General features: G+C 37.3%; 2 protein-coding genes across 2 annotated transcripts; one reads left to right on the top strand and one right to left on the bottom strand.

Annotated features, from left to right (window-relative positions):
* The first annotated feature begins 2,769 nt into the window (after positions 1–2,769).
* LOC104603362 (gamma carbonic anhydrase 1, mitochondrial) lies at positions 2,770–14,230 on the top strand. The gene is made up of 5 exons (XM_010267376.2): positions 2,770–3,031; positions 9,044–9,187; positions 9,895–10,020; positions 10,139–10,290; positions 13,579–14,230. Exons 1-5 carry the CDS (start codon positions 2,917–2,919, stop codon positions 13,855–13,857), a joined length of 816 nt encoding a protein of 271 aa, XP_010265678.1. The 5' UTR covers positions 2,770–2,916; the 3' UTR covers positions 13,858–14,230.
* Positions 14,231–22,959: 8,729 nt separating this feature from the next.
* Positions 22,960–24,113, bottom strand: LOC104603363 (ethylene-responsive transcription factor ERF003-like). Its single transcript, XM_010267377.3, has 2 exons — positions 23,905–24,113; positions 22,960–23,808 (listed from the first exon to the last, which is right to left on the bottom strand). Exons 1-2 carry the CDS (start codon positions 23,985–23,987, stop codon positions 23,334–23,336), a joined length of 558 nt encoding a protein of 185 aa, XP_010265679.1. The 5' UTR covers positions 23,988–24,113; the 3' UTR covers positions 22,960–23,333.
* Between the last annotated feature and the right edge of the window lie 3,635 nt (positions 24,114–27,748).

Here is a 27,748-nt window from a genome sequence, read left to right as displayed (position 1 = left end):
AGTGGAGTGATTTATCATTTATGTTTGTTGGATTCACTTTTCTAGCATATCTTAGTTCCAAGCTTTCCATCTTCATTTTCTATGCATGTGAGATACTTTCTATTTGCAAATACACTTGGGATCTCACACATTAAGAAGGAAGAAAATTCATTAGAATTAAAAATTTAGAAGGAGCTTTAGCAGCAACAACAACAGAAGGATATATTGATTCATTATTGTATATGTGATGTTTTAATTTGCCTGTGTTAGTAGATCCATGAATTTTCCCCAAAAAATTGGTCATCATCTTCTGTGCCTTATCTCAATTATATGAGTTCAGCTACATGAGTCCAGTTTTACCAATCTGTTCTATTTAAAGCCATATTAACTGTTATTTTAAATGGTTTTGACGGTAGAAAAAAAAAAAACTATAAGATGAATCTATGTATGATATATCAAATCTATTGATCTATCAACAATTGATGTCAACAAATGATTTTTTTTTAATCTGTTGGTAATTTATAAAATAAAGCAAGATTATGTACATTATAGTAAATTATTTATTTGTAGGTTAATTTAAATAAATGGTAATATTGTAGTAAATAAATGGCTGACTCGGGTTGGGTCGATCCGGGTTGGTCAATTTGGTCGGATTGGGCATTCTTATGAACAGCCCTACATTTTAGATACTTGTGATGAGTACTTGCTTGCAATCAACTAATTCAATTGTTGTTGCCTTACCATTCCTCCACCTCCACCATGAAAATTTTCCTTTAGGTGTCCTCCACCTCAAACTTTGTTTTAGTTGAATTATAAAATGAATCACAATTGTAATTCAAATTCAAGGCACCAACACACAAAAAAAAAGTTATTTTTCTAAGTGGTGAAACGTGAAATAGAATAACCTGGTTGAATGGTAGTAAAAGCACAACATTTAAACCAATTTTACTAATAAACAAAATAATAAAAACTAAGTATGTATGATCATATTCATCTAAATTAAATTAGATAGGGATATACCAAATTGGATAGGGGTTTTAGGTTTGCAAGAAGCTATTTTGAGCAAAAAGGTTGGTGACTTTCCAAACACTAAAAGAGCATTTTTTTTTTTCAAAAATCATATTTTAAAAAATGTTTTTTTTTTCATAAAACCATTTAAGCCAATAAGCACTCCTAGGCACAACCTAATTTTGGTTGTTTTTCTTTTTTTTCAATGCAAGCCTATGCTCCAAGTAGGGGTGGATTTGAGCCTAGTCGAGTTGAATATCTGGCTTTTTAAGTTCAGCTTGGTAGAAAAATAAGAGGCTTGAGTTAAATTCGAGCTCAAGTTGACTCAACCTAAAAGATCATATGCTTGAACTTGACAATGGGCCAAGCTTCATATAAAAATGATTTCTTATTATACATACATAAATTATTTATTATTATACATATAAAAATAAAATTATTATATATAATATAAGCTTGATTAGGCTTGCAAATTTAACGAGCTGAGCTTCATTAATCTCAAGCTAGATTCAATTAGAAAATTTAGCCTTTATATTGTGCTAGAGGCCTTAAGCTCAACTCGGAGCTTGGTTTAGGCCTAAAGATGCTTTGTTTCTTGGTTCGGGCTACTCTCGGGTCTCACCTATTTTTAACAACATGATGGTGAGTTACAACTAGGGGTCTAATTGAGCTGAGTAGAGTTGAGTTTTGGGTGGCTTGAGCTCAAACTTGACTCAAAAACTTGGAGCTTGAACCTTGACTTGAGCTCAATCGAGTTTTGAGTTTCATACTTGAACTTTACTTAAGTTAATGGAGTTGATACTTATGAGCTACTTGAGCTCGACTTGGCTCGAGCCTATTATAAATAAATCCCTATTAAAATACAAACAAATTAATATTTAAAATATTATAAATAAAAAATATATTAGAAAATTTTATTATATATTAAAAATTATAAATAAATTAATATTATAAATAAAAATATATATTATGAACTTGACTATAAATTTATTTATTTATATCATAAATTAATCAACATAAAAATTAATATTTATTTACATTATAAATAAAAAAATATTGAAATATAATAATTTATTAGAAGTTCGATTAAGCTCACGAGTTACTTGAATTGGACTTGAACTTGGCTTGACTAACTACTTGACTTCAAGCTCAACTTGACTCGATTGTCTTCAAGCCAAGTTCAAATATTTAGTGAGCCGAGCTTAAGTAGCTTGTGAGTTGGCTCGACTCGCTTACATTCCTAGTTACTACTTAACAGCTCCAAGAAATAGGGTCTTTTGTAAAATTACAAAGAAGAAGGGATCATTTTGGTAATATAACTAGAAAAGAGGCACTTCATTTTTTGCCACTACTTGGCCTTCAGGTGCTTCTCTCTAGGGGTGCAAGTCGGGCGGGTTAGGCGGGGTTTATGGTCAACCTAGACCCAACCCTAAGATTTGGGCTTAAGGCCTGAGATTGGATCAAGCCTGAAGTCAAGCTTGACCTTTCTAACCAAAACCCAGTCCGCATTATAATTTGATGCACTTGAGTTGGGCTTGGACACATGATGGGATTGGATTGATTAATAAACACATACTAAAATTATACATGTATATATATATGTGTTATGTATGCAAATATATATCTATATACGTATCATGTGTATGTTTATAATTGGACTGGGCTTGGGCTGGGTTTACGCTACTAAGGGCTAGGACGAAAATTCAAGCCCATCCCGTGTAAAGCTGAGGTTGGACCCGCGCATGTTGGACCCCTACTTCTGCCCTCTCTCTAATTCTTTCCTGTTGCTCGCCAGTTATCACTTACCACTCTCCCTTTTCTCCCCGTTCTCCCCTGTATGCTCTACTCTCACAGCTGAAAGAAACCCATCTCGTCTCATTTCCCACAATCAGGAAACGAGAAGCGAGGAAATCTTCTGACTAGAAGAGGATGGGTACATTAGGAAAGGCGATCTACACTGTTGGATTCTGGATTCGAGAGACTGGTCAAGCCCTTGATCGTCTCGGCTGCCGCCTGCAAGGCAACTATTACTTCCAGGAACAACGTAAGACCATCTTCTGGCGAGCCATAGATCTCATTTTGCTAACTTACTAATCCTTTAAATCCGTATTTATGTACTCATCCTTTCCACTCCACAGATTTCCGATTGCAAAAATCTAACATTTTGTAATGGTAATTCTTTAAGTTTCCAACTATTTCGTTTGTTGAATTGTTTTTTCCATCTTAATCAAATAGGGGTTGGGGTTCTGGAATGTTCTCTGATGTTATGGAAGGAAATTAGGTTTGCATTTCAAGTTATCCAATTCTGATCAGTGTAGATTCCTGTTGTTTAGGAGTTTGATTTAGGCCTATGATTTAAAAACATTCAGTTAAATATCTAGCTTAGATTGGTTATATTTTATGAAAGGAAAAGAAATATTTGATCATTTGGTGTCTGAAGAGTGTGGTACATGCGGCTGGGTCCTGCCTGTTGATTCCTCTAGTTAAAAAGTGTTTACTTTTTTTTTGATTGGAACTTTTTTCTTAATTTCTTTCTCAGAAAGTATAAAATACAATTTAATTCATAATATTATGTATAGATAGGCTAGGGTAAATGTATCGTTAAACACTTCTTAATTTCAAATGAGAACCATATACTTCATTTGGATGCATACTTGCTTCTAAGGATGCCGTTTTGAGTATTTTTTCTTGCACGATTGTGGATTCCCTGAATGGTAGCAGTAAAAGAGGTTTTATCAATAAGAAGGTGGTATGCAGTAGCATCTTTTGTCCACCCAAGGCACATGTCGTATGTCACAAAGGGAATCAGCTCCCCCACCTCATGATCAGGTGAAGCATACTTTTGATGGTTATTCTCTAGGGAAATATGGGACATTGGCTATAAGAGGAGAAATATTTGGGGGCCCCAATTATTGAGGGTAGAATGACACAGAAAACTTTTAAAAAGATAGAGGAAAATGTTGATAATAAACTTGCCGGATGGAAGAGAAGCACTCTTTCTTTAGCAAGAAGAGTCACTCTAATTAAGGCATCTATAAACATGATGCCTCAATACATTATGAAAATATTCAAATTCCCAAGATCAACAGTAGAGGAAGTGGGAAAGAAATGATGGTATTTTTTATGGAGGAAAAAAGATAAAAAATCAATAAATCTGGTTAAATGGGATACAATCTGTAAACCTAAAAATGAAGGTGGTTGGGGCCTAAAAAACCTTAAGTGGGTTAATGGAGTAAGTTTAGTGAAGCTGGGATGGAAAATATTGACCCAACCAAATAACCTCTGGGTCCAGGTGGTTAAGAATAAATATCTTGGAAACCTGAACCTTTGGGATGTTAAAGCCAAAAAATCTCTTGGGCGTGGAGGGGGATCCTTGAACATAGAGAGATTCTGGAAAAAGGGGTAGGTTGATTAGTAGGGAATGGTAGGAATATTCTTTTCTGGAATGACATATGGGTAGGAGAATCCTCCTTAAAAACAATTACAGACAGCAGCCATCTAGAGGATAATCTAATGGTTAGCGAGTTCATAACAATCTCAAGAGCGTGGGATAAAGAGAAAAGTCTTCAAAAAGTTTCTTCAGAAATATGGGACAGGATAAGGTCTATTCCAATTCCGTCAGTTGACAAAAGTGATACCACGATATGGAAACCAGATGGTAAAGGCCAGTTCTCAATTAAATCAGCATACAAAATGATTGAGAAGAACTCAAATGTTGGAGTTATGGAGTTAAACCTAAGGAAAGTATAGGATCCTAGGTGTTCTCCAAAGATCCAGTTTTTCATGTACCTAGTAATAAAAGGCAAGGTACTCACGAAAGCGAGACTTAGAAGCTGGGGTTTGGGTGATGATTCATGCTGCCCACACTGTGGAGAGGAGGATATTAATCATATGTTGTTACACTGTGAGGAGGTGAAACAAATCTGGAAGGGATTAAATATCAATGATATAAAACCTAGTATGGGTGAGTCCATAAAGGATTGGTGGGATAAAGTAATTAAATCTAAGGTAAATAATCTGTGGAATCCTGAAATCAGATGCATGGCCTTATGGAACATATGGAAGAAGAGAAATGTTAAACTCTTCCAAAATAAATACACGCCCAGTCGCCCAATCATCTCCTCTTGGAGAGGATAAAAATGAATGTTGAATTGGAATTAAAAAACCTCACTCCCCCATGGAAGGAGAATCAAGACATCTTAGTTCGATGGAAACTGCTGGACCGAGATTGTTTCAAAGTTAACGTTGATGCATCTAAAAGCCAAGATGGTAAGTGTGCGATTGGGGTCATTATGAGAGATGAATTGGGGAAAACGGTTTGGATTAGTTGTCGAGATGTTGGAGTTTGCACGCCTAACAAAGCCGAAGCTAGTGATTTAAAAGGCGTGCTTGAGGCGCATAGGCGAGGCACATTTTAGGGTAGGTACATGGCCCAGGTCCTAGGCACAACACTTTCAAAAGGCTCATGCCTGGTGTGCCTAGGCGTGCACTTGATGCGCCTTGCACCTTGGCCTAGGCCTGTGCCTTTTGAAAATTGTATGTTTTTATACTTTTTCGAACCTAGCGGCTGGGCAGGAGCTTTATCCCCGGACCCCCGACCACGCCCCTTGAGGCAAGCCCAAACAAGTCCATGTTTGGGCCTTAAATTCTTAATTCTCACACAAAAAATAATGATTTTATAATTTTAATTGCCTTTTAAGAAGATGTTTTATTAAGATGAATGAATGAACAACATTAGCAAATAGGGGGTTCTTGGAGCTTTGGTGAGTGAGCGAATATGTTTTACATCACATTAGCTACTTGAAGTAATGCAATTGAGGAAAAAAGAGATTGTGGGCTTTACATGCTTGAAAATGTTTTATATGTTTGATTTTATTTTTAAATTTTCATTTGAATATGCTTTACATGTTATGTTTATGTATTTTAATTTTAGAAAATAGGTTTTTTAAACCATTAATTTTAAAATTTAAGTTTATATTTCTTATTAATATTATGTATACTATTTTTTTTTATTTATTTTTGATTTTTTTGGCTTTTTTTTTGAATTTTCTAACATTTTTTTTTGTATTTTTGCGCCTTGCTTCAAAAAGGCACGCACCTCGCCTTGTGCCTCTTGCCTTAGGCGAAATTTGGCCCTTGCGCCTTTTTTGTGCCCTTGCACTTTTAAAACACTGGCCGAAGCATGGGCTGTCCTCAAGGTCCATGTTGCAGCTGCTGGATTTCCTCAGTGTAAAATCATCACTAAAGGAGACTCAAGTATTATCATCAATTGTCTTCCTGGTTGGATGAAATGCAACATCATTAACCTCATTGAAGAATGCTAGGAAGTTTGTACAAGACACAATCTCAGCATTTCTTGGTATTGGGGAACTTTGCAGCATATCACCTCACATTCCTTGGTCATGGTGTCTCATTATCCAGTTTGTGTATCTCGGATATGAAGTTATCTTTTATTTGCTATTTTGATGCTTGGGGGCATTACTCCAAATGTCATGATTGTAGAGGTGATAGCAGCATATTCTGGTTCCATTGGAGAAGCAACAACAATAAGGACAAAAATTCTATCTTTATTGCATGGTTTAAGGATAGTTACTCCCTAGGCATGGAAGGCACAGAGGTCAATGCAGATTCATTAGTTCTCATTATGCTGGGTGGGCTCTACATTATAAGCTCCTTTGGAAATACGATATCACATAAGAGAGGCGAGATTATTGGCATCCAATATGGTCATCTAGTTCAGGTAGATCCCAAGATTAACAAATGGGGTTGTTAGAGCTTCTTGGTATTGGGGAATGGGTTTACCAGTGCAAATATTGTACTTAGCTGAAATGTATTGGTCAGCCCTGCAAGTGGTTTGATATTGCAGAAAATATTTTGTTTCTGGTCCTTCCATTTAACTTTGGAGTAGGGAGGTTTTATACTATAGCCACCAAGGCCCCCTTCCAAACCCTTTATCCATCAGATGGCATTTGAAGGATCTTGGATCTCCTTCCCCTATAATTGAGGGTAGACTCAGAGACGTGGTACCTATTCGGCCTACAAGGATAGCAGTCACTTATGCTTCAGTGGCATTGACTTCACCCATGGAGCATCTATAACCCATACCACCTGCCCTTTCCTGTTTGAGATATATTCATCAGTTCTGGAGGCCCAGAGGGTTCCATGTGATATTCTCATATTCTGTCAAAATGAAATCTGATATCTTGGGAAAAAGGCTGCTCTTGGATTAACCTCTTCATGAATGTGTTGGTGGGAGCAGTGATGATTGGAGATATGCAAGGAAATTTCTGCATCTGCTGTTACATGAAGTGACTTGCTGGAGTGCAAAATCCTGCCACGCAGAGGACTCTACCTCACAAGGCCTTGAAAAGAGGGGGTTTATTTTCTAGCATAGTTTTCAAGGTGCCAAGGCGAGGCTAGGCGACCATGGGGCGCCCAGGCGCCTAGCCCTCACCTAGGCGATGGAATTTAAAAATAAGAAGCTGATGGATTTCTACCCCTTCTGTACTAGTTTTTTTAGTTTTATGTATTCTGCACTTACTTTTGTGCTTGTATTTCATGCAGTGTTGCTTAATGAGAACAATTACTAAAGTAAAAGAAGAAAATGAAGAAGAAAAGTAAGGGGCGGAGCCCCTGTTCTAGACCCAGAAAAAGAAGGTGAAAAAATATTAAAATAAAAGAAAACAATACGAAGAAGAATATAAGGGGCTCTGCCCCTGTTTCAGACACCAATGATGAGAACAAAAAAGGGCTGAAAAATGCAAGAAGCTAAGAACAAAAGAAGGGGGTGGAGCCCCTGTTCTAGACCCAGAATAGCTGGTGAAAAAAATACTAAAATAAAAGAAGACTATGAAGAATTTCAGACACCAATAATGAGGGAAAAGGAGCTGAAAACACACATGAAATTGCAGAACAAAAGAAGGGGACGGAGCCCCTGTTTTAGTCCAATGATATGATTCAAACCAGGAAAGAAGAATGGTTTTAGTCCAACAAGGAAGAGGAGAACAATAGGGCGTAACCACTGTTTTAAACCAGTGGAAAAAGAGAACAAAACGAAGGAGTAAACTGATTAACCCACCTTGACTTAGAGGATTGTGTCGGAACGATTGAGGGCTATTCTCTATTCTTCCTCATTCGATTCTTTTGTCAAAGTGAATGAAACCCTTGAGATTATTTTGTTTTTACTTTCCTCATAACAAAAACATGAGTTTCAGTCCCCACAGCTTCATATAAAAACTAAAACCAACCAATAAAATATTATATATTATATATTTATTTTTATTTAATAAAATATTGTATACTATATATGTGTTTCAGTCCCCACAGCATGCACCTAATACATTTTTTCTTGGTGTTTGGGTGAGGCGCTCCTTGTAAAGTGCCTAGTCGCCTTGACAACTATGTTTTCTAGTACTTTTTGATTCCTTTCCTCCCATATTTCCTATGTGATGGTGGCGTGTATTTTTCTTTTTGACCTTTTCTGCCTCACTCTGGTGACTTCTTTTTTGGTGGTTCTCTTCAAGATTCCTGTGAATGGGCAAAGTCATCACCTGAACAACTGAAATGGCATTACTTGTTTATATTGGCTGAAGTCACTTTGCAATTTTCCCTAGTTTGATTGCACCTTGAGATCCAATCCATATTTTCATTTCTCTAAAATATACTTATTTTTTCCCCATTAAAATGTGTCCTATGTCTTGAATTGTTTCTTATTTAAAATATATACATTAAAATACACACAGATATGCTACTTTTATGTTACAGGCTTACAGCGTAGATATATTTTCTGTCTGTGGTTGACTATCATTATTTAATACCATATACATTCAGTTCTGTTCTACATGTAAACAATCATCATCACCATCATCGTCCATGCCTTATCCCAACTATATGGGTTGGCTACATGAATCCTGTTTCGCCAATCCGTTCAGATGTAAATGATAATGTCATGCATATGTTCTTCAATAGTACGATAGTTGCCTAATTTAGGTTACATGTTTGTTATGGAACTCCGTTTGAGTATACCTAACAATTACCAATCTTCATGTTATTATAGTGTCTAGACATCGAACGCTTATGAACATTTTTGATAAAGCTCCTGTTGTTGATAAAGACACATTTGTGGCTCCAAGTGCATCCATCATTGGGGATGTTCAGGTGGGGCGAGGGTCCTCAATTTGGTATGGCTGTGTTTTGAGAGGTAAGTTACATAATAAACAAACATTTCGTTCCATGTACATTACTCTCTTTTAATTCCTTTTTTTTTTTTTAACATTTTCTCTAATGGTGGATTATAATAAGTGAAGCATTGCAAGCTCCCAACTTTGGAACCTTATAGTACATGTAACTTTTCAGAAAATCATATAATACATGTTAGAAGGCTTTACATCACTAAAGCTTGTCTGACATAGAGGATGAACATGTAAATAAAACTTTTGTATTTTATTAGAGATGCATTTTTACCTAATGTTATATTACCTTGTATTCATTACTAAGTATTTTCTCATAACTCAATGATCAAACCTGACATAAATTTTTTACGCTATTTCAGTAATCCTAGCAGAATTAGCACCCCACAGGCCACAGAAGAGCTAGGTTATAGATCAAAAGTTGAACAATATAGAGTAATGGGTGAGATGATTTAGTGACCATCTCTGATAAGGATGAATAGAAAGGTTTATAAGTGAGTCTCCTTGTCTTAATCCTGCTTGGTATTAATAAAAAGCAGTTAGAAATAGGATGATCAAAGGCTTTATGGTAAGAAGGATAGAGAAATCATTATGCAATTCAAGTTATACACACACACACACAAATACACAAGTATACATACATGTTCATGTTTACATACATAAATCTGTATATTCATTTTGTTGCTAATCTTTGTCATAAAATTATTTCCTTGCATAGGAGATGTGAACAGCATCAGTGTCGGGTCAGGAACTAATATACAAGACAACTCCCTTGTGCATGTTGCAAAATCTAATCTAAGTGGGAAAGTCTTACCAACTATTATTGGAGACAATGTTACTGTAGGTAGGTGGCATTCTATCAATTTTTAAATGATATGTCAGCATGTAAATTTTTTCTTCTATCAATTTTATCACAATTTTTTGCATTATGAATATTATGATATAAAATCTGTACCGGGCAGGTCACAGTGCTGTCCTTCATGGCTGTACTGTTGAGGATGAGGCATTTGTTGGTATGGGAGCAACTCTGCTTGATGGTGTGGTAGTTGAAAAACATGCTATGGTCGCTGCTGGAGCCCTTGTGAGGCAGAATACCAGGATTCCATGTGGAGAGGTTTGTTCATGAACACTTTTTCTTGTCAAGGACATCCTGATGCTTCTACTTCTGCTGATTGACAATATGATTATTTTATGCCTTTGCAGATTTTCTTTAGTTCTATGAAACTAAATTTCTATATTGAACTTCTATACGTTAGAACAAATTTGTGCTACCAAGTATTTGAGTTATTCTTGTAATGTATTTAAAAACTGCCTCGGCAAGGCTGGCAGTTATTTTTCAACTCTTCTGGTCGATGCTTGAAACTGATTTTCTAGCTTGAAGTTTTGTTGTTTGAAATTGTTCTCACATGTTGAATTTCAAATGAACAGTTTTGGAGGTTTATTAAGAAGAATATTTATGGATTCCAATTTCCAAATCAACTATCTGTCTAAGTTTGATTAAGAGGAATGGTTGAAGCTTGAAAGTGGAAAACTGGGACTATGGTGGCTTTTGCATCTTTCTCTACTGAGGCATAATTAGAGGCTAGAATATTGCTGCAAACTCCTCTTTGTCTTGGAACCTTGTGAGATCAGAATGGTCTACACTTGAAAAATGGTTTTATCAAATTAAATTTTGATGAATGCAACTTAGGAAATTCTGGGAACTCAGGAATTGGTAGTGTATTTAGAGATTGTCTTGGCTATGTCCAAGCTACTTATTGCAGGCTCATGGGACATGGTGAATCAACAAGGGCTCTGATAGCAGCTTTACAGGGTCTGGGAGACTCGGAGGTGGCGGTGGGATGGATTAAAACAAGAAGGAGGTCTCCTTGAAGTAAAGACACATCATCAGAGAGGTGAAACACTTGACTAGGGAGATAAAACCGATATTCAACTGGATTATAAAATCAGCAAATAGCCTAGCCTATGCATTGGCTAGACAAGGGGTTGATAGGTAGGGTTGCAAGTTTGGTAATTGGTACCCAACTTGAAGAATTTACACAGCATTGGGCCCAGGTCCTTAGGTCAAGCCCATTCAAATTTTAGCAAATTCTCTACCTGAGCCTGCCCAAGTTGCAACTCTATTAATAATGACTAGTTGTATTGAGGGTCTTGCGAAGAGACAGGTTGTAAATCAGAATATCAAGTATGGGAGGGTGGATAGCTAGCCTACGGAAGAGAGGTGCTAGGCATAGTTGTATAACTGCACTTGTTTTGTAATCTTAAATCAATAGAAATCAGGTTGTTATGGATCAGAAAAGATATTTTAAGGTGAAGCTGTACTTCTCACAGGCAATTAGCAGTCACAGGATGAGGGGATAATTGCTCCCCCAAGGAAAACTTCATCTATATACTGCTTGTAATATTTTCTCTGTAGAAGAATATAAAGATTGAAGTTGTAGTTACTGCCACTGCATAGTTAGGGGCAGAGTACACATGAGGCGCACTGGTAGGCATAATATTAGACATAATTTTTGGATGTATTGAAAGGTGAAATTGAACTTCTTCCCACTCTAAATAGTAGACTGCTTATCATTATTTTTTTTGTGTACTAGTACTAGAATATAAAACAAAACAAGACTTGAAATCTTCCAATCACAAGAGCTCTTCTTGAAGGAAATCCATCTAGTTTGTACAACTCGATCCTAAAAGGGTGGCACTTCCTATCTTTCACACTGAGCAAACTTGTTTGTCTTTCGCAAAAATGAACCCTGTTTGATTGTGGCTAGCATACATGGGCTGGATGAGAATGACTGGGATGATCCTGGAATTTTAGCAAGGACTACTGCCGCATCCTCGTGGAAAGCCATTCATGATCTGCTTCCAGTTTTCTCCCCTTGGATCAGGTACGATCTGAACTCCAGTAATCAAATAAAATTCTGGGAGCAAATTTGGGTTGGGGACCTACCCCTGAAAGACCAATTTCCATCATTGTTTGCTTTGTCAGATTTGAAAAATGAACCTATTTCCTCTTCTTGGTTCCTTCTGATTCTTCTTCTGGGTTTGGGTGGAATCTGGGGTTGAGAAGGGCAATAAGGGATACAGATTTGGGGTGTATGTCATCTTTGCTAACCATCATTGAAAATGTTTTCTTGAACCCTAGTAAGGGAGACACCAGAATCTGGACCCCTTCTTCATCCTGCTCTTTCTCTTGTGCTTCGATTTTTGAGACATTAGCCCAACCTACTACACCGCTTGGGCTGTCATTCCCGGTTAAAGAGATTTGGAGCAAACCCATTCCTCCTCGGGTTGGTAGTTTTTGTTGGGAAATTGTCCTGGAAAGAGTTAACACAAATGACTTGCTTCAAAGAAAGAGGCCCAACTGCTGTTTACTTCCCAATAGGTTTATTCTTTGCAAAGCTGATGGGGAAATGGGTTATCATATTATGGTTACTTGTCCAGTTACTAAGACTGTTTGGGAGTGGGCGTTTTCCCTCTTTGGTATACTTGGAATCTCCCCGGGAGTGTGCAATGCTTATTCTCTCCTTCTTTCTTTAGTTGGCCTAAGAGAAAGGGGAAGATTATGTGGAGAAGCATCAGGGCTGCAGTGTGCTGGTCAATATGGGAAGAAAGAAATTCACGAATTTTTTCGGATAAGGAAAGAACCATAGAAAACCTAACAGATTTGATACTTTCAAGGGTTGCTCATTGGCTGAAATCAATGGAGATATTCTCTGAATTCTCTATGGCAGACATGATGAGAAAGTGGAAAGAGGTTGCTACTACTGTTATGTATAAAAGGAACTGTAGTCCCACTTGGACCCCCCCCTCCCGCTGGATTCATAAAACTGAATTTTGATGGATGTAGTTTAAGGAATCCAGGGCCCTCTGGGATAGGGGGTGTTTTCAGGAATGAGGAGGGGTATATTACTGCCATGTTCTCTGGGCCAATTGGAGAGGGTGACTCTCTTAGAGCCGAAATTCTAGCAGTTCTTGAAGGAATCCAAAGAACAAGAGAATTAAGCATTAAATGCTTAGTGATTGAGGGGGACTCTTTGGCTGTGTAAGGACTTAGAGGTGCAATACAGCTGGGTGAAGAGAAGTACTAACTCAATGGCTGATGGGTTAGCTAAGCAAGGGGTGGCTAAGGATTCTTTGTTTTGGTCACATTTTTAGTATTTTGTTGCCATTTTGATGTTGGGGAGTTAAGATAGTTTACCTCCCCTTTTTCTGTAATTAATTTTCACAAGTATTATTCATTAATAAAGATTTCTGTTATCGATCAAAAAAAAAAAAAAGAACCCTGTTTGGATTTCATTAACAAATTGTTGGATGTTTTCCTTGTACTGGATGAAAAAAGAGTAATTGGATGTTTGTTTACTTGTACATAAACCCTTACGTATGTCTTATTTGTAACTCATAGATATGGGGAGGTAATCCAGCAAAGTTTCTGAGGAAGCTTACGGAAGAAGAGATAGCATTTATTTCTCAGTCAGCTATCAATTATTCCAATTTAGCCCAGGCCCATGCAGCTGAGAATGCAAAGACCTTTGACGAGATTGAGTTGGAAAAAGTGCTTCGTAAGAAATTTGCTCGCCGAGATGAGGAGTATGATTCAATGCTTGGTGTTGTCCGTGAAGTCCCTCCACAGCTTATCCTTCCTGACAGTATCCTTCCTAAAGAATCAACAAAGGCTTCATAAAAGTTAGGTTGTCCTAAGATAGGTAATCTTCCTTTTGAGATTTTAGCATCAAGGATATTTGTTGTAATGTGCTGATTTATGTAGATTAGGTTCGCTCTTCTCCAATAATTTTTTGGGACCCATCCATGTCAAGGATCAATTTGGGGCTATACACTCTTGTTTCATGGAATCCTGTTTCCTGATTCCAGAGAACGTAATGCTACATTGCAACAAGTACTTTGATGTTATTTTCGCTTTAACTAAGACCAAGTTATCAATTTTTTTGTACCTCTTTTTCAGATCAGAGCTTTCATTGATCTGTTCTTTATTTTGGGATGGTTTGGATTATGATGGAAATAATTAAATTCTCCATGAAACTTCACCTTCTTGTTCATTCCATTATGTCCTGGTGTTGATCCTAAATGCAAGCATGCAACTCACCCTGTTAATCAACTAGTAGTAACTATTGCTCTCAATCAAAAGGAGGATATGCAAAACAGTTCTTTTTGGTATTTCAGTTAATAAACATTTCAATATTTTCATTCATGGGAAAATTAGGAATTTTCAAATGTTTGAAAGCATGACACTATCATTTTTGTTTGGCTCGTAACGTCAAGTTAATGGAAGGGGTGTACTTGTATATTTTTTCTTGAAATGTCATGGGACGTATTTTGGAAGGTCAAAAAAATTGAGGGGAGGTTAAAGCATTTACAGAAAACACAGGGGAAGTTATTACCAAAAAAAAAAAAAAAGAAAGCACAGGAGAAGTTTAATAAGTATATGCTTGGCATTGATGTTGCAGATACAGAAGCATCGTTTTCTGTTGATGGTTACTGTAAGGTAGGACGTTTTCTGGAGCAACAACAATTTTTTCTGTTTGGTATTAATGTTCCAGGAGACGTTTTCAGCACTGGTACCCATTATTCAGTGTCACATCACTGCCATGCATTCCCGATTTTTAAGGTGTGGCTTGGAATACTGTTTTTTATAGAAAAACAGTTCTAAACAAATGTCTGTTTCTTGGAGCATCGTTTTTTCTGACATGGCATTGATGTGGTGCCGGTTTCTGGAACAACGGCAACGATGCCAAACATATGCTAAACTTACCATAAAAGAATTGTGTTGGATTTGGTCAGGTTGAAGTTACGGTTCGGGCTAGGGTTAAAAATATGATCACAATTCAACATCAGATTGGGTTAGGGTTAAGGCTTTGGCTAACTGCTAACCCGACCCAAAGCAAAAGTTTTGTAGTGTGGTGCAATTAAGTAGCTTTGTCCTTGTAGAAATGATAATGTTTAGTGAACCCGAATCCACTAATTTTTATTCAAAGAAATAAGAATATTTCAGCAAAATGAAGTGAAGAAACTGGGCCAAGCTGAACCCAGTCCAATCTGAAACTGGACCAACCTGGACCCATTAGTTTGGGTCACCGGTGGCTCGTTTTGTATATTACTATATTCTTGATTGTTTTATTCATTAAGATTGTGTTTGGTTTAAAAGAAAAGGCAGGAAAAAGGAAGGGTAGGGAACTTACTCCAAGGTTTAGTAATAAGTATTTCAATTTAGCCACTTCAGCTGTAAAATCAAATGCCCCCCTAGCCTCTACGAAGATATTAATACTAGAGAGGAAGGAACCTGTACAATACAGTTTATATGTACCACCTAACCATCGATCTATTTATGTATTCCTGCTCAGCCTTTTTCCTGAATTTTCTTGTAAAATAAATCATAAAATCTGGTTTGAAAATAAATTGGATGGTGTTTGTTTCTGTGGGCGTTTCTTGGATGGGGTTTTCTGAGAAAACACCCATGCCATGCCAAACGTTTATCCATTTTATTGGGTTTTTAGGTTGCTACCAGCTTTGCATTGGTAGCAATGTTTTTTGCATATAGGGTAAAATACTTAGGCTTACCCTATGCATTGTTATAAAGTGGACAAAAGCGCTTACTCTATTGCTTAAAAATTATCTAAGGTATGCTATAGGTTTTATGATAATGGACATTGCCATTAAAAAAATAAAATGTCAAATTTACCCTCTTATTTCTTGAATTTTCAAAATAAAACCTGATAAAAATAAACCCAGTGGAAGAAATTTAAGCTCAGTTTGGAAGAAGTATAAATACAAATATGTAGAGTGCAAAACCTTGCATTTTGTATGTAACTGTACTGTATATATTTGTATTTGTACTCTTTCCAAACTGAGCCTTAAGAACCCAACCCTAATTCTTAGTGCCAACTAGTCCAATTCATCAGTTTATTTCTTGCCAGAACACTGCAAATTGTTGATAGGAACCACCCACCAATTTGAAATGCTGCGGGGAAAATGAAGCCCATCAATTCTTTATCTCCAAAGAACAACTTGTCCTTTCATGTTTATGTATCATTGCCCTCAAATCACAGAACCACATACAGTTTCAAACTTTCAATTATCAGCCGTATATGGGCGACGTGGCCATTTCCAGAGTGAAAAGCTGTAGCGTCTCTGATTCATGAACACTCTTTCTAACACAACTGACAACCCAAAGACAGGAAGCACATTTGTCTAATTAGCGTCCAGTCATAACTCGGGCTTACTATTTTACAAATGGGATGCTGATTCTTCAATGCAAATACAAATGATGCTAGAACATCTAGGACAACGCTACATAGAGGTAAATAAGTTAAAATGAATTAATGAAATGGTATCTTGCTCTGTGTGTCACCGGGATTTCTAATCTTAATTTCATCTAAGGTTTTGAAAATTTAAAGAATAATGAATGATAAAATCAATTGCAAAAGGATTAAATCATGTGATATCACATGCCAACAGTACCGTAAGTTTTTATCCGTATAATAAACTATAGGGGTATTTAAGTATTTAACCATTTGCTTTTTGATTACTGTTTTTGTTTTTGTATGATCGTTTTTCCACCTAACAGCATGATATCATAGGAATGAAGCATTGTACAAGTGCCATTAGATGCTTATCCAATGCTTCAAAATGATTGCCATGAGGAGAAAAACTTATTGAGAATAAAAAATGAAAAATACATCACACATCGAAACCGGTGGCTATCTTTTTCTCTTTTCCGTCTCAGATCATGATGTCTGGACAAGCTATTTTTTTTCAAGAAGATCGAACTAGTAACCGGCAACAATCGGAGCCCTAAAGCAAGCTACGTTTGGTTTGAAGGAAAAAGCTGGGGAAGGAAAGGAAAGGTAAAAAAATATTTACAAACTTTATATATGTTTCCCTACCATTTCCTTCCTTTCCCTACCTTTTCCTTCAAACTAAACATGGTTTAAACGAAGGAAAAAATTGGAATAAAACATGGCTTCAAATGAAAATAGGCGACAATCGTGATAACCAGTGGCGAATGGGGTGATGACAAGTGACGATGGAGGTGATTACTGGTGGCGATGGCCTATGGATACCTAGTGGCGATGACACCTCTTTTTTGACTTCTGAGAAATGGTGGATGTTCCCAATGCATGGTGGATATGCATGTGAGGAGCAGATCCCGTTCCCATACATGGTGCCTAATTGTCACCGTCTTTTGAAAAACAACCATGAAACCAAACATCTTTGAATTTTAAAACACAAACACAAAAAATATGTTTTTGGTTCCTTTTTTCTTTTATTTGTTTTTCAAAACTAAAACAGAAAACATGTTTTTGAATTTCTGATTTAAATCAAGAGCATGATTTTGTTAGGTTATTTAATATCACCTTCCAATATCTGTACCATAAAATTTGTATTTGTTTTAAAAGCCATCATTTTGATGGTTTAAAAAATATGATTTGTTTTTTTTTTGAACAAAATCAACATGCTTTTTTGATTGCTTTAAAAATTTTAAAAACAAAACAAAAACATCCATGTTGTAAAACACCCCCATAATGATGAGGGACACTCCAAACATTTATGCTGTGTTTGGAAACAATACAAATAAGTGTGAATGCAAATATGTAGAGTGTAAAACGGTTCATATAAATTGTAAAATTGAGTTAGTTTTGCATGGACAAATTTACCTTCTTACCAAACAGACTTAGCTATAATAGATGCAAACATGAATTCCAATAAAGCCCACTTGAATGCAAATTTACCTTTTTGTTTTTTTTTTATCAAAAGCCCACTTGAATGCAAATTTACTTCTTTTTTATTGATGTACTTTTACATTATATTGTCAATGTAAATATGCATTGGTTTGTCATTTGTCAATGCATAAATGTAATGTTGCCAAACATAGACAAAAGTGAACCAGAGTGCAAATTTACCCTGAATTAGGATTTACACTCCATTTAAATTGTTGCCAAACACAGCATTAGGGGGTATTTGACAACATAGTTGGTTTTATTTTAGAAAATAAAAACATAATTGTGATCTGCTCCTCACACCAACCTGACAGCCACATCCCACCTTATATTAGGAATATCTACCCATGAATAATAAATACAAGTATGAAAAATGTTTCTGATGTGTGGCCAAGACATGCAGTGAGGTCAGAGTGAGGCACACTAGATCCAGACTCATAAAAACAACTGTCATATTAGCAAATTGCTGATGTATCAGTTGCTTTTGTTTTTAAAAATAAAACCATGCACGTTGTTAAACACCCCCTTAAGCTTTTGAATAAATGGTATCCATCCATACCCTCCCAACCCTGGTGATGGCAGGATTTTGACCCCAAATCTCCACTACAACCGGTTAGAGACATAACCAATTGAGCCGCTAGACACCATCGAAAATCATTTTAACTTTGGCCCATTATATATGAGCCATACATGTGCAATAAAGCCAAAACCACTGATCTGAGTGTTTCAGAAAAATAAAATAAATAAACTGCCTTGCCAACTTCAACCCAACCCAATCTGAAAAGTTCAGGTTTTAGGTTAGGGTTGAACTCAACCTGACCTAACTCAGCCGATTTGCACAGCTGATGAGGTTGAGTAGTCAATTTACTCGGTCACAATTGATGGTGGACGGTGGACCATGATTGTATGATTACTATAGACTAATAACTGGAGTGACTGACTGAACTGAATGGCTCATTGCTTTATCATTTGCAGAATAATATTCAACATCAAACTTAACAACTTTTTCACTAAAAGACAAAGTGATTTCTTATACACATTCAATCACCGAGATCGGCTTCAGTGCTTATAAGATAGTGTTTACACCTGTTACACAACATTAAAAATCTCTCTCTACTTGTATGTCTTTATTTACGGGAAGATATTCCTAATGTAAGATTTCAAGAAACAGCTGATTTCTGAACAAACGGCCCCTCAACATACTTGGTTATAACTAAAGGATATATACTTAGGAGCAAGCAACTTTCAACCCCACCTCACCTCCCTGAAATCTCTGTTTCTTTCTTATTCAAATCTCAAACTTTAATATAAATAGACGTCAAGATGACATGAACCAGTTAGGTTTCTTTTTCTGGATTTGTGGGGCATGGAATTTTAGGGAAAGAGTTGCTGTTCCTTTCTATCGAAGGTCGGTCACAATTATGAATCGTACTAGGGTCGCCATCTTGCCCTCTATTCGTCCAATTCATCAACCATCCTCTTACCTCAAGTTTAATAATAATATATATATATATGTATATATGATTTCTAGGGCATTGAACAGAAAAAAAAAAAAAAAATTCTGTGATAACCAACCCCATATAAACGATGATCCTGATTTTTAGGATTAAAAAGAGGACCAGGGTTCATAAGAGAATCCACCAGCCCTAACATAACACCACTCATGAGTATTGAATTTGGATATGTGATGGTAGCTTAAGTGGAGACGGGACGGGCTCTCAACAGCCCATCCCCCCACCCCATGATTTAGGAAAATCCTCCCGAGTCCGATTCAGGTGCCAACAGAATTCATTCTAACAACCTACCAACAAAACCTGTCACTGCACATCTCATATATGGCAGGTCCCACATTTATAGTGGATACCAGTCTTATGTTGAGATGCGTGTGTTAGATCACATTGGTAAGTGGTTGGAACGTCTTTTGTTGGTAGAACATCCTAACTCGTGTAAGGGCACATACTGTGTACTTGAGCAATTAAAGAGAAAATGGTAAAAATAAAAAATATGAGAAGGCATTTAAATATCATGATTTTTTTGTTTTTTAAATGTTCTAATCTTCTCTTGTTATTATTTTTTTTTTCTAGAGATTCTAAGCTTCTTGACTCTTCTAATAGACCGTGACAATGATCTGTTCTCTCTATGATACACAAACCATCAAAATGATGGTTTTCTTGCCATGCATTACTACATGTGATAACATGATGTGTTGAATGTCCTTTACACTTAATCAAATAGTTAAAAGAAAAAAGAGGATTATATTCTCTTTTGGGGACAGGGACTTAAGGGGGAACACAGTCAAAAGGGCCGACCTGCCATTTGATGAATGCCCCCAAAGGGACAGCCTTGGGAAGAAAAGGTCTTGATCACATAATAATAACCAATTGATGCATGTTGAAGAAACATTATTGAACTCCATCACATCATGTGTCTTGGGTTCATCCAATTTATTTGATTTTGTTCTTTGAATATATCAACATTTAACATGTGGGCCCTCAAAACTCCATGTCCACTACACCATTCATATGGCCACACAGAGAGAGAGAGAGAGAGAGAGGAGGGGGGGAGGTTTGGCTCTTAACCTAATTAAGAAAGATGAGATGGGGTGGTTAGAACCATGTGCATGCATGCACATGGGTTGAAGATTTGTATTAGTGCATGCCCATGTGAAGGGATGGGGGGAAGGCAGATAAGAAGGTTGACACATAACATGCATAGTCTTTAGTAGATAATTTGGTTTTCCGTCTTGTCTATGGACTCGACTCTATAACATATAGACATAAAATCACTCTGTGATTCAAAGATCATTAATTGAAGAAAGTGTTTTGGCTTTTCTTTGAGTAGGCCACCAACCATTGTCCACAAAGCTTTGGATCTTGCATGACTCAAGGAATGATTCTTTGTATCTAAAGCCAATGATATGGACCAATCACAGAGAATTGGAATACAATTTGGGGGTTATGCTCTGCTTAGGCCCAAATGATTGTTTCCAATTGCATTTCTACATGAGATTCTATGCACCATGATTGGTTTTGACTACTTTTTTTAAGGAAGATCTCATCTTAGACTTTTTTATCTCGTTTTTAATCTTTGGGCTTTGATTCAAGGGAATAATTTTGCAGGGTGATCTTGGGCTCAGTGTATAGATAGATTGCTCAGTTACTGGTCTCCCACTTCTTCACTGGGCCATGCCACATTATTTGCTTTGATGGTAGTGGTTTTTTTAACTGCTGGCATGGGCTCATGATTCCATATTATCAGTGAGCTCCACTTGGATGCTTAGGGCCATTTGTTGAGACTGTTGATGAAAAGGCTCAGTTTTTGCATGGCCAAGTTAAAAATAGTCTTTAGACTTCTAAGCTCCCATCCATTCCAAAGCTGAGATCAATTTTCTCTGATATAAGGAACTTCTATATTGAATGATGTATTGATTTTCTTACACTCAAAAGATTCTTTGCTTGAAAGAGAAATTTGTTGAAATCTATTTGTAAATGTTGATTGATCTTTTGGTAATTCATGCAAGCTTATGGTAAAAAGAGCTTCTCTGAGTCTCTGTCCCCTCTGTTCCTTTTCATGATGATCTTACAAGATATATTCATTGATGCTGGGTAATTGGTAAGGTAAGGTGAAACCCTAGCACAGACAAAAAGTAACAAAATTCATCACTAACATGTGATACCTTTAATCATCTTTGCTGAACTAACAGTACACGAAAATAATGAGACTAACAACTTTATTTCTTGGATGGTTGTGGGGGACAAAATCAATTTCCAAATGGCTCAACAATCATTAAGGCAGAGTGAGAGGGATGGGACTCCAATGTGAAAGGAGACCCCCAAAAGATAATAAGCTTTCTAACCCAAGATTTGGTCTAATGAAGAAAAGCTAGCAGAAAGTTCAACCACTCAAAAACATTTATATTTGGAAAGAAAATGGTATAAAGTTTAACATAAAAAATGATAATTACACATAGGGAAAAAGGGCATTTACCCTTTCTCTGTAATCTAAATCAACAAAAGTGCTTATTGCTTAACCATGAAAACCCACGAACTTAAATCTGTATTTTGCAGACTAGTGTTGTAATAACTAGTATGCTTTGTTTAGTTTTTGATAGAAAAAGAGAGTGAAACAGAAGGTTGATAAGCAATTTCACAAAGTTTCTTAAGAGCCTTTCCTCAAACTCTGTTTCTCTTATTTCCCATCAAACCAAACAGAGCCTTAAGAATACCAGTTTTCGAATTGGACAGTTGTGATTGATGCTAGATTTTTCAGCTCAATCAGATTCAAAGAGATGGCCCACCAAAGTTGGTATGTCTATGTCCAGGTTTTTTTTAACAAGTAAACATTTTTGGTAGACCTCTGAATTCTTATCTGGGTGTAGCTGTAGCTGGTTTCCAAAGAGTATCCCCGCAATCACAGGTAATTAAACCGTGTTGACGTGAGCAATCCAATATATGTGGTGTGGTAAGGCATCCATGGTGTCTGTAATTGAGAGACCACTAAATTTAGTGCTTTACGAGTTATCAATTCAGACAATCCAGAGTCACTGTAGAGGTTTGTACTTCACAGAGCCATTTTATGGGTCAAAAGTAACACTAACACTCCTTTTAAGGGTCAATTCAAAGGACTAAACCTGCTAGAAGCTCAGTCAGAACTGTTTCAGACCTTCAGAGTTTCAGTTCATGAGCAAGTGCAAATTGCAGAGAGAGAGAGAGAGAGAGAGAGAGAGAGAGCTTCATCATCTCCAAATATGTTCATACTATTCACATTTGCGCCAAATGTGAACGCATTGGCAATCACACCAGAGCTCAGAGAGAGAGAGAGAGAGAGAGCCCACCACTACGAAATGTCAAGGCCTCAAAATCATTAAATAGATGGCTCCACTTATCAGCCTCAGTGAACCCAGATGACTTTTTGAGCTTTGCAAGCCAAAAATACACAGAAAGGGCCAATTTAAAAGCTAGGAAAAGAACTGAACATTCTAAATTCCCTTTAGCTTTAGATTTGCAACTTTAACTTTGGTTACTTTTGTTCATGAACAGTAGAGGCCAGAATATTTATACTACTATAGTAGAATTGCCTTGAAATTTCCTTACTGTACATCTAATAATAATGGTGTCATCACCATCAGATTAGTCACTTGGAACTTAAAAACTAAAGCCTATAGACGATCTAAGAACACTTAAAGAGAGACTCTGAAAGGTTAAATAGGAATACGTGTGTTACATTAGCTGAAATGAGGGATAGAGAGATACTGAGATGCTTATAGCTACAAAAGAGAGGCTAAGATATAAGAACAGAGCTAAAACCAACAGACCCATAATCAAGCCACTCCTTTATCAGACTCTATTTGATCATCGTAGAGTGGCTTGAATTGTTGGCTATTCTCGAATTGGAATTTCTTCACTACCCAACTAGTTTCAACAGCCTAAGATGGAAGAACAGAGCAAAGCTCAACAGACCCATAATCGAGCAACTCCTCTATCATCTGCTCTATATGATCATCTTCGAGAGGTTTGAATTGCTGGCTGCTCTCCATTTGGACTTTCTTCACGACCCAATTAGTCTCGGGATGTTGCACAGCTGGTCTCTTCGATGACGACCACATACCCATTTCCTTTGAGTCTTCGGTAATGCTGTTATTGGACAAGACCACCGGCGAGGGAGTTTTATGGGGTTCCTTCATCATGGAATTTGTCATTTGAAGAGAAGCCAAATGGCAACGATGTAGTTTTTCTGTCAAAGTTGCAGAGAGAAGCTTGGACGCAGAGGATTGAGGCGCATTAGGATTGTAAGGAAAGTTTGTCCTTGCTCTAGGCCCGCACATGAGTCTCGCCGCTTCATCATAGGCTCGGGCTGCGTCCTCTGCCGTTTCGAATGTGCCCAGCCAAATTCTAGTCTTCCTGTGTGAGACAAATGAAACGTTTCTTCAGTTAAGTCCAAACACGTTGAAACATCTATTAAATATCAGTAGGAACATGAGTGATAAACCAACTTACAATAAAGGGTGTCGAATTTCGGAGACCCAAGATCCCCAATGCCTCTGACGGACGCCTCGATATCGCTGTTGTGGTCTGGCCATTGTCGTGTGAGAGAAACGTTTCAAATGGTTTACTGTTTGTGGAAATGCCTGAGAGATAGAATTACAGAGAGAAATGCATAAAACAATGCATGAGAAGAGGGGTTTGGAGTGAGGAGGGTGAGGGGGTTTATGTAGTTGCTGCTCATGGCTGATGGTTGATACACTGGAGGGATCTTTTTTGCCTGGCAACCAAATTGTAGGGGACAATGGGCCCACAACTGTTTTGTTTTTCCTTCTTTTCTTTCATCCCCAGTTGGCTCTTATCAACTGATATTAAATGGAAGAAGAGAGAATTTATAATCAAATTAATTCCCTTGTGTTTTATTTATTCCAATATTACAAACAATACTTTCTGGGTAAACACGAATCTGAATTTTAGTTTATACTCTCTATGGTCATATGGGTTCTATAGGGGTATATTATAGACACCTAGCTTCCACAGTTCCATGGAGGACATGGATCCACTGAGAAGTGGGCTCACCATGGCCAGGCCGAACCAGGTCCAGGGCCTCCAGAATGTTAGATGGGTTCATAGTTAAGCAACTATGGATTGGATTCCATTCCTTATAAGTTTGTTTGATGAGAAAAAATGGGTCGCATCAAGTGGCCTCAGGAAATTAATTGATCAACTCTAATTAGGGTTCATTGTATATGCTCACTTCCGCAATTTGTTAGACAGTTGTTACTTACTGTTATGGAGCTCTGCATTTAAAAAGCCTAAAAAGATTGAAATTTTGAATAAAATACACATTAAAATGTTGGAGTTTGATGAAGAATGATGGCCTAGGTACAATGGATCTTCTTTCCTTGTTTAGTCTTTACTCTTTGCAAGTGGAATTTCTGTTACCTTACATTGTATAGGATTCAGGATTGCTGATGATAAATCTAATAGAAGCTTGTGGACATTGATGGCTGGATTGTGATGTTGGCTGGATGGTTCACATCACAGATTTCAAACAAAGAAACCTACGCATATGCCGTTTTTAAAGGTGAAACAGTAGTGTCTGATACTTTGGAAGCCCATGCCCCATCACACCAGGCCTACTTGCTCAGCGTTCACTCACTTGGCCAGCTAGAGATAAGAGATCTTCCCAAGCTTCACTTCCGTCCTAGGCCCCTAATTAGTTGGGCCCTAGGTGGGGTGAGCATATGTTTCATGTTTATGGTTCATAATAGTAATGCCCATCAATAAGTGGGTCCCCCATGTAAGAGGTCTCCTAGGCCTAATAAGCATGCCACGTGGCTATAGAAAGCCCATGACCCAAAATCCCTAGATGCCCTCACAGGTGGTGAGAATTGAGAAACTGAGAAGTATCCTTGGGGCCTGGGGGAACTAATTGGGCCAAGGCATTGACATCGTTGGTTTGAAAGTGTTGGAGTAGGGTTGTATGGTAGGAGGAAGAGTTTTACTAATATTCGTCTTGAATCCCCAATGAATCCAAGATTCTTTGGCCCTTGGAGAAAGAAAAGGTAGTAAAAGAACAAAAGATTGGGTTGATAATTCAAGAAATGAAGTCAACAAAGATGTGCTGATATTAATGTTTTGTTATTAGACTCTAAAAGAAGAGTCTTTATGCCGTTAGTTCCTTTCTTCATGTTCACTCAATAACGACTAGTTCTCACGGGGCACCATTTGGCCTCCATTATCCCAAATGGAACCAACCCTTCATTGCCTTGTCCTTGTTAAACAGAACCCACAGAATGAATGGTCCTAATCAAATGCATTAATATTGTTTTTCCATCGTATATAGTCAACCTCTTTTCCTTTTCTTTAGCAAGTGGTTTTGATCGATTATTAGAAGTTAAAGACAAGCCATAACCTAGCATCATCATGGGGTAATTAATGGTCCTTTTGGCCAAAGATGACCCCAACCATCTAGGGTCGGTCTTGACTCTTGAGAGGGGTGGACCGGACACAGGCCTTTCAGCCTAAGGGGCCATTTGATAGCAGTCGCTGAATTGGATTAATTATTACTTTGTCTTTTAGTGAATAAAATATTTAAGGAATCCATAACCTTTTCTTAGGGCGGCCTGTTTGGAAGGATTGAGCTGAAGATTTCAACTATTTTGGAGCACTCCACATCAACTGTACTCAAAGAGGCTCGACTGACCGACTGACAGTTGATTTGGGGTCTTTTGATTTCTCACCATGCTGGTCTTGTGGGGCCCACCTTGAACGGCCATAACCCCGCTGTGCTTGCTTCAGCTTTAGCCCTTCCAAAAGGGCACTTAATGACTTGACTTATTAGCTAAAAAGAAAACAAAAATAAGCCATTTAGTTCCTACTTCAGCTGTTATGAGAAGGCCCCAAAGACTTTGATTGGTTCTTCTTGCACACCGCAATTCAATCTAGTCTTATAAGGTTCTCAATTAACCCGGCCCATAATGGTTTCGCTCCTATATATTTTTAGTTGGACCGGATGGTTTGAACCAATTTTTGTAATTATAGGCATAAAAACTCATTTGTGTAACATTCTAAACACACTGCCATGTGATTAGATGAAGAAAAACAGCATAGAATTCAAAAGAAACAATAGAAAAAAGAATCATGTAAGCGCGTTGAGAGCCACTCAATTTCAGCCAATCAATAGTCTGTCTTAATGTGATTTTAATCAGCTCGAAAGTGTAATTTGTTCTGGTTTACAGCTAACCCCATGACAATAAAAAAAAGGAGAGTTGAAGAGTGAAGATTTTGTCAAAAAGAGGGGGGTGGGACCCGGAGCAAAACGCGTGGGCAAGGGGCCCAGCAGGAGGCAACATATAACATGGGCTATCATCACTTGTCTGCTGTCACCTCGCCTGGTCTCAACTCTCATGCCGGCCCGGTCCGAGTCACGGCGCTCATCCCGCTAGCTCTTTCACGAGCAGCCCACCAACAAGTCGCAGCACATAACCAAAGCTTTTTTCTTTTACAATTGGGATTTGTTCCTCACAAAGCGTATCTCACACCGACCTCACGATACATTCTACTGTATAATGGGAACATCTCCCCTTGAATAATTTACATATAAGTATGGGATTTATTCGTAAAGTTGGTGTGAATAGGAATAAATTTAGACTCCTTTTTTAGAGAGGGAAATAGATGTATTGATTTCTTGGGCAATAGAGGAATTGATCAGAAAAAAAAAACTTTTTCTTATACAGATGCTTATTAATAAACTATCAGACTTCGGGTTTTAGGTACTTGGTAGTGTCCTTTTGCTCTTGTTTGGGTCATGGTTTTTAAAACTGACCCAAAGACCGAACCGGTCAGGGGGTCTGGTTATCGGGTCAAATGATCTGACCATTCGAACCGAGCAATTGGCCCATTCTGACAAAAAAAAAATAAAAAATAGTCAAAATCGTTCGAACATTAACTGCTTAGGTCAGTGGTTTGTTGACCAAAATCAACGATTTTTGAAGAAAATCCAATTTTAAAAAAAACCAAAACCAATCATCTGACTGATTCCCAATTTTTTCAATCTGACTGTCCAATCCAATCCGACTTTGAAAACCATGATTTGGGTTCTAAGGCAAGGCGGGCTATATCCTCTACTGTGTTAATTATATTCCTCCCTTTGGACAATGGTTGATTAATAAAATTTAAGATGGCTGCCCCTTTAACTTAAGGGTATATAGGTTGAAACTATATATCTAAACATATCACTTGATACATGATAAAATATTTAGATTTAGACCTATTTAATGGTTTTAAATGCTTGTAATTCTCTTACATATTTACAGATTATGAGACCAAAAAGTAAGAAAAAGAAAAAAAAAAA

Source organism: Nelumbo nucifera, chromosome 2 (assembly GCF_055504915.1).
Source record: "Nelumbo nucifera cultivar China Antique chromosome 2, China Antique-T2T, whole genome shotgun sequence".
In the NCBI taxonomy this organism is placed as follows: Eukaryota; Viridiplantae; Streptophyta; class Magnoliopsida; order Proteales; family Nelumbonaceae; genus Nelumbo; species Nelumbo nucifera.
This window is presented reverse-complemented; position numbering and strand designations above follow the sequence as displayed.

Coding starts and splice junctions, on each gene's coding strand:
- LOC104603362 (XM_010267376.2), top strand. CDS start 2,917: ATGGGTACATTAGGAAAGGCGATCTACACTGTTGGATTCTGGATTCGA. Junction 9,188..9,894: donor GTATGGCTGTGTTTTGAGAG/GTAAGTTACATA, acceptor TTCCTTGCATAG/GAGATGTGAACAGCATCAGT. Junction 10,291..13,578: donor CCAGGATTCCATGTGGAGAG/GTTTGTTCATGA, acceptor TGTAACTCATAG/ATATGGGGAGGTAATCCAGC.
- LOC104603363 (XM_010267377.3), bottom strand. CDS start 23,987: ATGGCCAGACCACAACAGCGATATCGAGGCGTCCGTCAGAGGCATTGG. Junction 23,809..23,904: donor GAAATTCGACACCCTTTATT/GTAAGTTGGTTT, acceptor TGTCTCACACAG/GAAGACTAGAATTTGGCTGG.